At 48.9% G+C, this 14,908-nt stretch overlaps 1 protein-coding gene across 1 annotated transcript in view; it reads left to right on the plus strand.

Annotated features, from left to right (window-relative positions):
• The first annotated feature begins 409 nt into the window (after nucleotides 1-409).
• The window catches only part of LOC119974812 (fibronectin type III and SPRY domain-containing protein 2), a 37,337-nt gene continuing 22,838 nt past the window's right edge, over nucleotides 410-14,908 (plus strand). The window contains exons 1-4 of the mRNA XM_038814081.1: nucleotides 410-1,122; nucleotides 3,487-3,582; nucleotides 9,593-9,826; nucleotides 10,148-10,170. Coding sequence (XP_038670009.1) covers nucleotides 418-1,122; nucleotides 3,487-3,582; nucleotides 9,593-9,826; nucleotides 10,148-10,170 — 1,058 coding nt within the window. The 5' untranslated portion in view covers nucleotides 410-417. The remainder of the gene's footprint in view (nucleotides 1,123-3,486; nucleotides 3,583-9,592; nucleotides 9,827-10,147; nucleotides 10,171-14,908) is intronic.

The raw sequence follows: 14,908 nt of genomic DNA on the forward strand, positions 1-14,908 counted from the left end.
CTCCCTCACACACACTCAGTAACTCACAAACTCACTCTCACACACACTCGCTCTCACACACACTCAGTAACTCACAAACTCACTCTCACACACAGACTTACACTCGCTCTCACACCCGCTCCCACTCTCAAACACAAATTCACACTCAGTCATTCACAAACTTGCTCTGACACACACACTCACACTCAGTAACTCACAAACTCACTCTCACACACAAACTGACACTCGCTCTCACACTCGCTCTCACACTAACTCATTCACATTCCTCTATTGATCCACAGAGGAATACCTTTAGTTACAATATTATATGTTTGGAATAATCAGAGCTGAAGTTGCTCGATGTGTTTCAAATGGCCAATGGGACGCCGTCTTCACCTGTTTTTCTCTGTTGGGTTTTGGCAGGTTGGAGTGAAGTTGATGATGGAGGAGCAGCTTCTTCCGGTCGATCCAGTGATCCCAGAGGAGCTGGATCCTGAAGACCCTCAAGCCCCCGAGAAAGCCCCCAGTGAAGGGATTTCGGTGTCTCAGAGAGAGGGACAGCTGAGTGATGTGGGTCAGCTGGAAGGTGCTGGATTCCAGTTCTATCACAGTGATCTGTATGAACCCAGGCAAGGGCTGCAGACCTTCACCGAGAAATCAGCAGAAAGCCAGGTTCAAACGCCTGGAGCGTGGGATCCTGCTGTTCACATTCATCCCGAGAGTTTACCCATCACTGCACATTACCACACCGATTTGCAATTCCCAAAGGGAGAGTTTGCAACTGGTGGGAATTTGATGGATTTTTCCAATTTCCTCCCGGGAAAGCAATTTGATCCCTTCCAGCAGATTGTGGATGGTTCAGAGAGCACCAGTCAATCCAGCGACCGGCTATTCAGTCCCACCTCAGACAGAATGGAGCAGGAGTCGGAGTCAGGTCAGACTGCACATCAGCCAACTGCACTGAGCAAGGAACCTTCCACACAAACTGAGTCTGAGATGGACAGCCAGGAGATTTCCCAGGACACAATTCCTGATGTTTATTGCCAGTCATGCCAGATCCCAATTCCTGCTTTTGAAAAGCTGTTTGGATCCCACAAGCACCATCGAGTGGCGGCGCTCTCATTGGCTGCACAGGCTGCTAAGGTATGGAGACAAAAACTGAAATATGATCTTCAATTGGTCAGTGGGCGGGATTCTCTGACGGTTGACGCCGGAATCGGGAAACATGATTGGGCGGAGAATTCGGCACCAGCCAAAAATCGTGTCCGGCACTGCGGACCGAACGTAATGTCATGTTCCGGTGCCTCGACAGCGGCATGCTGGCGTGGGCAAGGAAATGGTTACAGTAACAGCCGTTGGCCTGTCATTAACGTCCTGACCCGGCAATGTCCGGGCCCCCCGTGATGCTCCGCCTCCAGCAGGAGGAATTGCCAATGGCGAGGTTCACTTGTGATATTACAAACCAGGTCACAGCGACGTGGATGCTGAGGGTGTGGGAGGGGGTACAAACAGTGTCCAACATCGCTATGGTGTACTGACAGTTGCCGCTAGCCGGGGGCTTCTGCCAGGGCAGGGGGGAGTAGTCTGGCGTGACTAGGAGGTTGGGCGCGAGGCAGCGATGGCTGGGCACAGATCACATTGCCACAGCCCACTGGGAACGTAGCACCATGGTCCTTGGAGTGTCCCCCCAGGCCCCTCCCCCCTGCCCCCCAGGCCACGCCCCCTCCCCCTGCCCACAGGCCCCTCCCCCCTGCCCACAGGCCCCTCCCCCCTGCCCCCCAGGCCATGCCCCCCCCTCCCCCAGGCCACTCCCCCTCCACCCACAGGCCAGCATCCCCCTCCCCTCCCCCCAGGCCACCCCCCTCCCCTCCCCCCAGGCCATGCCCCCCTCCCCAGGCCACGCCCCCTCCCCCAGGCTACGCCCTCCATCCCCCAGGCCACACCCCCCCTCCCCCCACAGGCCAGCATCCCCCCTTCCCTCCCCCCAGGCCACGCCCCCCCTCCCCTCCCCCCTGCCCCCCAGGCCACTCCCCCCCTGCCCACAGGCCAGCACCCCCCTCCCCTCCCCCCCAGGCCACTCCCCCCCACCCACAGGCCAGCACCCCCCTCCCCCCCAGGTCACTCTCCCCCCTCCCCCCAGGCCACTCTCCCCTCCCCCCAGGCCACTCCCCCCTCCCCCCAGGCCACTCTCCCCCTCCCCCCAGGCCACTCCCCCCTCCCCCCAGGCCACTCCCCCCCTGCCCACAGGCCAGCACCCCCCTCACCTCCCCCCAGGCCACCCCCCCTGCCCACAGGCCAGCACCCCCCCCCCCCCCCCCCAGGCCACTCCCCCCCGCCCACAGGCCATGCCCCCTCCCCTCCCCCCCAGGCCACGCCCCCCCTCCCCACCCACCCCAGGCCACCCCCCCCTTCCCACAGGCCACTCCACCCCTGCCCACAGGCCACTCCCCCCCTCTGCCCACAGGCCAGCACCCCACCTCCCCTCCCCCCCAGGCTACGCCCCCCCCCCCCTCCCCCAGGCCAAGTAACTGGGCTGCTTTGTCCTGGATGGTGTTGAGCTTCTTGAATGTTGTTGGAGCTGCACTCATCCAGGCAAGTGGGGAGTATTCCATTACACTCCTGACTTGTGCCTTGTAGACAGTGGACAGGCTATGGGGGTGGGGGCAGGGGTGGGGGTGGGGGAGGGGAGGGGGGTCATGAGGTGAGTTACTCATTGTGGGATTCCTAGTCTCTGACCTGATCTGGTAGCCACAGTATTAATATGGATGGGTCCAGTTCAATTTCTGATCAATGTTAACCCCAGGATATTGATAGTAGAGGATTCAGTGGGGGTCCAGTTCAGTTGCTGTTCAATGGGGGTAACTCCCAGAATGCCTCTGACCCATGTATCCAATTGTAACTGAACAATGAAAACAAAATAATTTCCTCTCCACTCCGGATCGATACGGAGCCAATTTTCTGCTTCCAATTCTGAGCATCATACTCTTCAGAAGGATGTGAAAGCTTTGGAATGGTCACCAAATATTTATTCAAATGGTTCCAGAGATATGGGAAAACAGTAACGTGGAGAGACTGGAGGAACTGGGAATGATCTCCAGAGAGCAGAGGTTAAGATATGGGAATTTCTGAGTTGTTTAACATCGCGCAGGGTTTAGATTGAGTAAATAAAGAGGAACCGTTTCCCATTGTTGACAAGTTGATAAGCAGAGGATTTAAGGTAACTGGCAAAAAAATGCAGCACAAGAACATTTTCTTCATCCAATAAGTGGGTGGATTTGAAGGTATTGCTTGTTTCCTGGTGATTTAGTAATAACCTTCAAGGAGGAAATGGATAAATAGTTGAAAGAGAAAAGAAATGCTGGCTCATGGGAAAGAGTGGAGGAAGATTTCTTTTTAATAGTGTCACAGCACAGACTCAAAGGGCTGAATGGCCTCCTCGATGCTGTACAATTTTATTAATGACAGGTTCTCTACCAGACTCACTTCAGTTTATATCTGATTTTTCAGGTTGAATGCCAGAACAATGTGAACAAGCTGGAGGAACAACTGATTCAGATGGAGACATTTGTTAATCATCTGGAAGAAATCTTTGTCACTGTCGAAGTAAGAGTTTCACATTAAACATCTCCCAGTGTCCAGTTGGTGATGAAACATCATGTCTTGCTTCATCTTGGAGAATTGTGTAGTGAGGGGAGGTGTTAAACCGCCTTCTTATACTTTCAGCTGGCAGTGAGGGCCCTCCTTTCTGATGCATTCCAATCTGCTCTCTCAGATGGAGGTAAGCAATCCCATGGGACTACTTGAGACGACCCAGAGTCATGATCTAGATTTATCCCTTAATCACGATCACTCAAAAAAAAAGAGTATAGAATAGAATAGAACAGTACAGCACAGAACAGGCCCTTCAGCCCTCAATGTTGTGCCGAGCCATGATCACCCTACTCAAACCCACGTATCCACCCTATACCCGTAACCCCACAACCCCCCCCTTAACCTTACTTTTATTAGGACACTACGGGCAATTTAGCATGGCCAATCCACCTAACCCGCACATCTTTGGACTGTGGGAGGAAACCGGAGCACCCGGAGGAAACCCACGCACACACGGGGAGGATGTGCAGACTCCGCACAGACAGTGACCCAGCCGGGAATCGAACCTGGGACCCTGGAGCTGTGAAGCATTTATGCTAACCACCATGCTACCCTGCTGCCCCAACTGGTCATTTTGTCATTGTTGTTAATGGGATCCTGCTGTGCACAGATTACCTCTTACTTTCCCGACATTGCAGCAGTGACTACACTGCGGGCCTGACAGCATCTGTGGAGAGAGAAACCCAGTTAATGTTTCAGCTCGATAACCATTCACCCAGAATTTTAGACATCAAATTCTATCTCAGTCTCTTCTCTCATTTCCAGTGATGTGGAGATGACGGCGTTGGACTGGGGTGAGCACAGTAAGAAGTCTTACAACACCAGGTTAAAGTCCAACAGGTTTGTTTCAAACACTAGCTTTCGGAGCGCAGCTCCTTCCTCAGGTGAATGGAGGGGTATGTTCCAGAAACATTTATATAGACAAAGTCAGAGATGCTGGACAATGCTTGGAATGCGAGCATTTGCAGGTAATCAAATCATTACAGATCCAGGGAGAGGGATAATCACAGGTTAAAGAGGTGTGAATAATCTCAAGCCGGTCTTCAGGACACGCGACAACGCAGAATTGCCGAGCAAAAACTTATAGCTAAGTTCCGCACGCATGAGTGTGGCCTCAACCGGGATCTTGGATTCATGTCGCATTACATCCACCCCCCACCATCAGGCCTGGACTTGCAAAATCCTACCAACTGTCCTGGCTTGAGACAAGTCACACCTCTTTAACCTGGGATTATCCCTCTCCCTGGATCTGTAATGATTTGATTACCCGCAAATGCTCGTAATTGTCCAAGCATTGTCTGGCATCTTTGACTTTGTCTATATAAATGTTTCTGGAACATACCTCTCCATTCACCTGAGGAAGGAGCTGCGCTCCGAAAGCTCGTGTTTGAAACAAACCTGTTGGACTTTAACCTGGTGTTGTAAGACTTCTTACTGTGCTCATTTCCAGTATTCAGTCTGAAATGGAGTTAAGATACAGTTCAGCAATGTTGTAATTAAACAGCAGAATGGGCTCTCCAAAAGCTGTCAGTGTTAGTCTAAGGGCATGTTTGATGCTCCTATCTGGACTCTCATGAGCACTGGCTGTCATAGAATCATAGAATCCTCAGTGCAGAAGGAGGCCACTCGGCCCATTGAGTCCGCACCGGCCCCTGGCAAGAGCCCCCTACCCAAGCCCACACAGCCACCCTATCCCCATAACCCAGTAACCCCACCTAACCTTTTTGGATACTAAGGGCAATTTATCATGGCCAATCCACCTATCCTGCACATCTGTGGACTTTGATATCAAACCCACATGTCTATTTGACCATACGGACAGCAGTTATTGTGCTGGTTGGCATGCTAGACCATTTCATTCCTAGACCAGGTAAGGGTGGCAGATTTAATTGTCATCATCAGACTTTTAATCCCAGATTTTATTGGAATCAAATTGGATTGATGTGTCATGGTGGGAATCAAACCCGGGACCCCAGAGCGTTACCCCTGGTCTCTGGGTTACTAGCCCAGTGACAATCCCTCACCACCATGGCTTCCCCATGGGGACCAATAACATTTTGTTCAAAGTAGATAAGGTTCGAGATTCAGACATTGTTCAGTGAATGAAGCCACAAGATTCTACAGGTTCTGAACAAACAACAATAAACTTTACTATAAAATATCAGAAAGATAAAGTGATTTACAGCACCCATCTAATATTAATCTTGAATGTTGGAGTGTGAGATATATGTAAATTAAGAGGGACATAGTGGGTGATCACACCACACTGCAAAGTAAATGGAAAACGCAACCGTGATAGAGCCCATGGATTTCTCAGCAACCCACCTACACATCAATGAACACCATGAGTCAACCAATCTCATTGAAATTCTTTCACAAGGGACTCCAAACGTTTTCACTTTCAAAGGTCAGGCCACTGAATTCCCTCAAAGTTGCTCCACACTCAGTCTGTCTCAATGATTACACACCTCCCAGGGTTTCAATCCCATCTCCAAGTCTCCATTTCTCTGTATTTCCTGGTTCTGCCCTCCCCCCTCCCCCTCCCCCCTCCCCCCTCCCCCTCCCCCCTCCCCCCCTACTGCTGCAACAGCTGACGAGCTCCACTGGACTGGCTTTCAACAAGCTCCAATCGTACCCAGCTGCACCTGGTCCCAGGGTTTCTTCTGAGCCCTAATCCTTTCCAGAACCGAGCCAATGACTTTCGGTCATCTTCTCAGCTCTATAGGCCTTCTCCTGAGCCCTAACTACACAGAGCAAGCTAACACCTTTGCTGCCTTGTCCCTGCTACAGAACACTCACTCCCCCAACAAACTGAAGATAAACTGAAACCCTGGAAATGTTGTGCGCTCCGCACATGGCCATAACCGTGCAGCCTTCCAGGGTTCACAGGATACTTTTCAGCTAATTGTTGCTCCAGTACCAAAAACAAATCAACTTTCTGGACTGCATTTCTTTGCAAGCAGTAGAGGCAACTCACCACAATTCTCCAGCCAAGTAAATCCACCAGCTGTGGGGGAGTCCAGAACTAGGGGTTATAGTTTGAGGATAAGGGTTAAGCCTTTTAGGACTGAGGTGAGGAGAAATGTCTTCACCCAGAGAGAGCGGTGAATCTGTGAAATTCACTCCCACAGAAAGTAGTTGAGGCCAAAGTGTGTAATTTCGCAAAGGAATTAGATTCAGCTCTTGGGGCTAAAGGGATAGGGGGGGAAGGCGGGGTCAGGGTATTGAACTTGATGATCAGCCATGATCATAATGAATGGCGGAGCAGACTCGAAGGGCCAAATGGCCTCCTCTTGCTTTCATTTTCTATGTTTCTAGGTTTTTAATGTATGTTTTATCTTTCTCACTGTTAACCCCTTAGGTCAACATTGCCCGAACATTTAAAGTGAAATTGTCTTCAAGCTGCTTTATATGCATCTCCCCCAACTGGATAGAGTGTAAAAAACAACAAAGAATGACGAAAAGATTAGGAAGGAAAAAGGACAATACAAGAGGAAGCTAAGGGAATAGTGTAGATGGGCTTTAGAGGGGTCCACCGAACAGGCGCCGGAATGTGGCGACTAGGGGCTTTTCACAGTAACTTAATTGAAGCCTACTCGTGACAATAAGCGATTTTCATTTTCATTCAATTTTATTTTATTTAATTTCACAGGTCGGCGCAACATCGAGGGCCGAAGGGCCTGTACTGCGCTGTAATGGTCTATGTTCTATGAAGCTACCTAGAAATAGAAAAACAGATAGTAAGACTTTCTATAGATAGTTAAATAAGAAAAGAGGTAATAAGGTGAGCATTAATCCTATAGAAAGTGAGTCTGGGTAAGTAATCAGGGAAAATAAGATGGCAGATGAATTGAAGAGGTATTTTGCATCGGTCTGCACTGTAGAGGATAGAGAAAAAGCTGTAAATCAGGAAATGGAAGGAACTCAGGAAAATTACAATCACCTGGGAGGTAATACTAAGGAAATTGTTGGAGCTGAAGGTGGACAAGTCTGATGGACCCCATTCTAGGGTTTTAAAGGGAGCGACAAGTGAGATAGGTGATGCTGTAGCTTAAATTTGACAAAATTCACTAGATTCAGGAAGGTGCTTGGAAAATACCTAATGTAACTTCTTCAAAAAGGGAGGGAGACAGAAAGCAGGAAACTACAATCTTAACATCTGTGATGGGGAAAATGGTAAACGCTATTATTAAAGATGTTATAGCAGGGTTAGATTTACGGAATGCATTAGATAAAGTGCCACATCGAAGGTTATTGCAGAAAATAAAAGCTCATGAATTATGGGGTAATATATTGGCATGAATTGAAAATTGGCTAGCTGGCAGGAAACCGAGAGTAGGCATAAATGGGTATTTTTCTGGTTGGCAGGATGTGAGGCGTGATGTGTTACAGGGAGCAGTGCTGGGACCTCAACTCTTTACAATTTATTTCAATTACTTTGATGAAGGGACTGAAGGTGTGGTTGTGAAATTTGTTGATGATGCAAAGATAGATAGGAATGTAAATTGTGAAGAGGATGGAAGGAGGCTACAAAGGGATAGAGATAGTGAGTGGGTAAAGATCTGGCAAATGGGGCATAATGTGGGAAAATATGAAATTGCCCAGTTTTGCAGGAACAATAAAAGGAAACTTATTATCAAAAGGTGAGAGGTTGCAGAACTCTGGGATGCAGAGGGATCTGGGTGTTCCAGTGCATGAATCACAAAGGACTCGTATTCAGGTAGAGTAAGTAATTAGGAATGTTCTTGTTTACTGTGAGGGGAATTGAATATAAAAGTAGGGAGAGGTTTTGCTTCAGTTGTACAGGGGCATTGGGGAGACCACGCTTGAGTATTGTGTACAGTATGGGTCGCCTTATTTAAGCAAAGATGTAAATGTGTTAGAAACAGTTCAGAGAAGGTTTACTCAACTAATACCAGGAATGGGTGGGTTGTCTTATGAGGGAAGGTTGGGTTTGTATCCACTGGAGTTTAGCAGAGTGAGAGGCGACTTGATCAAAACCATTAAGATCCTGAGGGGTATTAACAGGATGGATGTGGAGAGGATGTTTCCTCTGGTGGGAGAATCTCGAACTAGGGCATCACTGTTTAAAAATAAAGGGTCACTCCTTTCTGAGGGAAATGAGGGGAAATGTTCTCTTTCAGAGGGTTGGGTGTCTCTGGAACTCTCTTCCTCAGAAGGTCGGGGAGACAGAGTTAATATTTTTAAGGCTGAGCTCAATAGATTCATGATCAACAAGGGGGTGAAAGGTTACCGCGGGTCAGCAGGAATGTGGTGTTGAGGTCACAATCTGATCAGCCGTGATATTATTGAATGATGGAGTAGACTGGAGCGGCCGAGTGGCCTCCCGCCTGCTCCCAATTCATTTGTTTCTATGTTCTACTGTTCAACTTTAATCTGCACGGAAAGGAAAATGACTTCTAAAATATCGTCACGAAGCATGGACTAGATATTTATAACTGTGATCAGGAAGTGTGAATCCTGGTTTCTTCCCCCCTCTTGAGGTCTGAGTTGGAGGTCCTGTGGGTCAGGGGGTAATGTCCCTCCCTCCCAGCCAGAAGCTGTGGGTTTAAGTCCCGGACACGATGGTCAAGGAAGGTGCGTTATTAATGTGGCCAAACAGGTTTGAGTATCAACTTGTGAAAAGGCCAATGGCAGGCGATAAAACAGGAGAGAGTCTTGGTCAACGATAGGATGGAATTGGGGGTCGGCGTAACATCGAGGGCTGAAGGGCCCGTACTGCGCTGTAATGTTCTATGTTCGATCACTATTCACAGCTTCCGGCTATAACTGGCATGTAAAAGTGTATGTTGCCATAGCAACTCGGACTCCCTGATTGAACCATAACCAGGTCTGAGTTGCTGGCACTACAGAGATGTCTCTGACATGGGTGAAGTTTAGAGCTATCAATCTGTGTCTAAATACTAGACAGAAACTCAAACACTGTTTTTAACACCAACAGGAAAACATTGGTAAACAGGAACATTACCTGGAAGTGCAGTATGATGACTTGATGCAGTTTCTGGTGCAAGGTTATGAAGACAGGAGCCAGGAGCTGGAGGAGGAGAAGAAATTGAAACTGGAGAAGTTGTATGGGGAGCTGATGAGCTGTGGGCAGAGAATTGATCTGTATAAAGAACTGCTAGAAACCACCCAGAGACTGTTCAACACTGAAGACAAGCAAACGTTTCTGAAGGTAAACTCAGCATCTGGCATTCCTGTAAAACTGGCTGGATGATTGCATGTTTTCACTCTGGGATTGAAACATTAGGATTCCCACTCTGGGATCCAATTTCAGTAATTTTCCCTGTGCATCAAGTGAATCTTTGGGATCTGTTAAGTTTGAAATGTTCAGTCGGAGGTCTCACTGCCCTGTTAGGGATTGGGAGAATTAAATTAATGCATTGATTGTTTTGCTGATGTAGTTCCTGCTTGATCGATGATTCAGCTGCTTTTTTCAATAAGACTGACATTTTTGGAGAATACTGAACCTTTTTTTCTTTTGCTGCAACTACAGAATGGACAGGCAACACTGGCCAGGTAACACTGGCACGTCTCACTGTATCTCTGCTAACACTGGCACGTCTCACTGTATCTCTGCTAACACTGGCACGTCTCACTGTATCTCTGCTAACACTGGCACGTCTCACTGTATCTCTGCTAACACTGGCACGTCTCACTGTATCTCTGCTAACACTGGCATGTTTCACTGTATCACTGGTAACACTGGCACGTCTCATTGTATCTCTGCTAACACTGGCACATCTCACTGTACCTCTGGTAACACTGGCATGTTTCACTGTATCTCTGGTAACACTGGCACGTCTCACTGTATCTCTGCTAACACTGGCACATCTCACTGTATCTCTGGTAACACTGGCATGTCTCACTGTATCTCTGCTAACACTGGCACGTCTCACTGTATCTCTGGTAACACTGGCATGTTTCACTGTATCTCTGGTAACACTGGCATGTTTCACTGCATCTCTGGTAACACTGGCACGTCTCACTGTATCTCTGGTAACACTGGCATGTTTCACTGTATCTCTGGTAACACTGGCATGTCTCACTGTATCACTGGTAACACTGGCACATCTCACTGTATCTCTGGTAACACTGGCATGTTTCACTGTATCTCTGCTAACACTGGCATGTTTCACTGTATCTCTGGTAACACTGGCATGTTTCACTGTATCACTGGTAACACTGGCATGTTTCACTGTATCTCTGCTAACACTGGCACGTCTCACTGTATCTCTGGTAACACTGGCACATCTCACTGTATCTCTGGTAACACTGGCATGTTTCACTGTATCTCTGGTAACACTGGCACATCTCACTGTATCTCTGGTAACACTGGCATGTTTCACTGTATCTCTGCTAACACTGGCACGTCTCACTGTATCTCTGGTAACACTGGCACATCTCACTGTATCTCTGGTAACACTGGCATATTTCACTGTATCTCTGGTAACACTGGCACATCTCACTGTATCTCTGGTAACACTGGCATGTTTCACTGTATCTCTGCTAACACTGGCACATCTCACTGTATCTCTGGTAACACTGGCACGTCTCACTGTATCTCTGGTAACACTGGCACGTCTCACTGTATCTCTGGTAACACTGGCACGTCTCACTGTATCTCTGGTAACACTGGCATGTTTCACTGTATCTCTGGTAACACTGGCACATCTCATTGTATCTCTGGTAACACTGGCATGTTTCACTGTATCTCTGGTAACACTGGCACATCTCACTGTATCTCTGGTAACACTGGCACATCTCACTGTATCTCTGGTAACACTGGCATGTTTCACTGTATCTCTGGTAACACTGGCACATCTCACTGTATCTCTGCTAACACTGGCACATCTCACTGCATCTCTGGTAACACTGGCATGTCTCACTGTATCTCTGGTAACACTGGCACGTCTCACTGTATCACTGGTAACACTGGCATGTTTCACTGTATCTCTGGTATCTCTCTTGGAGGTGGTCATGCCTATTGCATGAGAAGAGGTTGGTTATCTGGTTATTTTGTTATCTGGTTATTTGGTTATCTGATTACCTGCCCCCCCCCCCCCCCAATCAGGACGGTCACCGCAGCCGTGACTCCTGGCTCCCGCCGGGTGGAATCATACGTGAACCACGCCGGCGGGAACTTGGCTGGTTGTCCGTGGATAATTGTGGTGGGGGCCTCTTTCAACAGCCCCCGTCCAGTGCCGCGTCGACTGCACGCTCACGATTGGTGCCGGTTCTCTGGTCGTCGGGCACGATTGCGGCTCACAGGCTCGGAGAATCCATGATGCTGTGGTGATAACAGAGACCCCGCTCAAGGAAGTGTGAAACACTCCTGGGTACAAGGTGCTGAAGAAAGATGGGAAAGGAGGAGGGGTGGCGGGATTGGTGGAGGAGGGGTGGCGGGATTGGGGAAGGAGGGGTGGCGGGATTGGGGAAGGAGGGGTGGCGGGATTGGGGAAGGAGGGGTGGCGGGATTGGTGGAGGAGGGGTGGCGGGATTGGTGGAGGAGGGGTGGCGGGATTGGTGGAGGAGGGGTAGCGGGATTGGGGACGGAGGGGTGGCGGGATTGGGGAAGGAGGGGTGGTGGGATTGGGGAAGGAGGGGTGGCGGGATTGGTGAAGGAGGGGTGGTGGGACTGGGGAAGGAGGGATGGCGGGATTGGTGAAGGAGGGATGGCGGGATTGGTGAAGGAGGGGTGGCGGGATTGGTGGAGGAGGGGTGGCGGGATTGGTGGAGGAGGGGTAGCGGGATTGGGGACGGAGGGGTGGCGGGATTGGGGAAGGAGGCGTGGCGGGATTGGGGAAGGAGGGGTGGCGGGATTGGTGAAGGAGGGGTGGCGGGACTGGGGAAGGAGGGATGGCGGGATTGGTGAAGGAGGGATGGCGGGATTGGTGAAGGAGGGGTGGCGGGATTGGTGGAGGAGGGGTGGCGGGATTGGTGGAGGAGGGGTGGCTGGATTGGGGGAGGAGGGGTGGCGGGATTGGGGAAGGAGGGATGGCGGGATTGGTGAAGGAGGGGTGGCGGGATTGGGGAAGGAGAGCATTGCAGTGCTGGAGAAAAGGATGTCGCAGAGGGTTCCAGGACAGGATCGATTTGGAGCTAAGGAATAAAAAGGCTGCAATGACATTGCTGGGTGTAGTCTAACTACCACCAACTAGTGGGTTGGATGGGGAGGAACAAATCTGCAGGGAAATTACAGAGCAATGCAAACATTAGAGAGTTGTTATAATGGAGAACTTAATTACCTGGATGTAGACTGGGATAATGGTCGTGTAAAGGGCAGAGAGGGGTAAAAGCTCCTAGATTGTGCTCAGGACCATTTTCTCCAACAGTTTGTGTCCAGTCCAACACTAAAGGATGCCCTGTTGGCCCTAATTCTTGGAATGAGGCGGGTCAATAGATCCGGTGTTGGGGGAGGGGGGGGGGGGGCATTTAGGAGACAGTGATCATTGTATTGTAAGGTTTCGGATGATAATAAGAAAGATAAATAGGCAATTCAGAGTAGAAATAATGAAGAGGGGAGAGCCGATTTCAATGGGGCAGGAACGGAGCTGGGCCGGTTACACTGGAACAGGAGTTGGGGAGAAAAACTGGAAATGAGCAATGGGCTACCTTCAAATAGAAATGGTCCCGACACAGTCATGGTCCATTCCCTTTGATGGATCTCGGTGTCTATTCGGAACCCTGAATATGTGTGATCCATTCTTAGTTCCCAAATAACAGAGGCTGTGCTTTTTAGGGGAGTTTCGTTTAACTTTATTGTCCGCTTTAGTGTCCACTGGTAAACTTTGTTTACAACACAAACTGAGGTCAGAGTGATTGTCTTTAGCGAATACAGTGGTTGAGTTTAAAATACAAATCCTGGTAATTCTTCAAATCATGGGGCCTCACGGTAGCATGGTGGTTAGCATCAATGCTTCACAGCTCCAGGGTCCCAGGTTCGATTCCCGGCTGGGTCACTGTCTGTGTGGAGTCTGCACGTCCTCCCTGTGTGTGCGTGGGTTTCCTCCGGGTGCTCCGGTTTCCTCCCACAGTCCAAAGATGTGCGGGTTAGGTGGATTGGCCATGCTAAATTGCCCGTAGTGTAAGGTTAATGGGGGGATTGTTGGGCTACGAGTATACGGGTTACGTGGGTTTAAGTAGGGTGATCATTGCTCGGCACAGCAATGTTCTGTGCTGTACTGTTCTATGTTCTATGATACACAGTATAAAATGACTGAGTGATTTAAACAAAAGAAAAGTGGTGATTTAGCAAAGCCATAGGTTTCAGAAGGAAGTTAGATTGATTCCGGAATGGATTTTTCCATTCCAACAAGTGATTTTTAAGGAGATTATTATCTTAAAGTCTCGCCTTCTTCTCATCTCTGATTGGTTTTACCTAATTTATAATTCACTCAATTCGACCAAAGTGCCTGTCTGTCAATTTTGAGAGAGATATGCATTTAAATAAGTCGGTGTGAATTTCTCACACTATCACTTGCCAATTTTCCAATTTATCGACACTTGCATCGCCCTCAGGGTATTGTGACTTTAGACTGTGTGTTACTATGGAAACGGGACTGTCCAGGCTTGGGAAAGCAGCTGAATGTTTGTAATACAATGAAGCTCTGTGGCTAGTTGATGTCACTGTCCCTGGAGTCTCCAGCTGTTTGCAAATGTTAAAGTCTAGTTTTAATGAAAGAAAACTAAAGTGTATGATCTGGATTAACCTTTAATGTGTCTCCAGCTATAGTTACGCTGAATGAGTTCTCATTTAAACCTCTTATATATGACTAGAATAGTCAATTTCTATCACCCTTAAACGGGAAAACAAATCCGAGGCTCCCTGGATGAAAAATGAGATAGAAAATAAGATAAGGAAGAAAACGTGTTTTTGGCAGGTGCCAGGTAGAAAAGACAGTTGAGAACCAAGAGGAATGGAGAAGGTTCAGAGCGGTGAAGACGTTCATTACAGAGTTGAAGCGGGATTTGGAGAAAAGACTGTCGGCCAACACAAAGGGGAATCCCCAATTCTTCTATTGGCAAAGGGGCTGGTTTAGCTCACCGGGCTAAATTGCTGGCTTTTAAAGCAGACCAAGCAGGCCAGCAGCACGGTTCGATTCCCGTACCAGCCTCCCCGGACAGGTGCCGGAATGCGGCGACTAGGGGCTTTTCACAGTAACTTCATTGAAGCCTACTCGTGACAATAAGCGATTTTCATTTCATTTCATTTCAAATAAATAGTAAAAGGAGGGGGAGGGGCCAAAAAGGGGAT

Source organism: Scyliorhinus canicula, chromosome 12 (assembly GCF_902713615.1).
Source record: "Scyliorhinus canicula chromosome 12, sScyCan1.1, whole genome shotgun sequence".
NCBI lineage: Eukaryota > Metazoa > Chordata > Chondrichthyes > Carcharhiniformes > Scyliorhinidae > Scyliorhinus > Scyliorhinus canicula.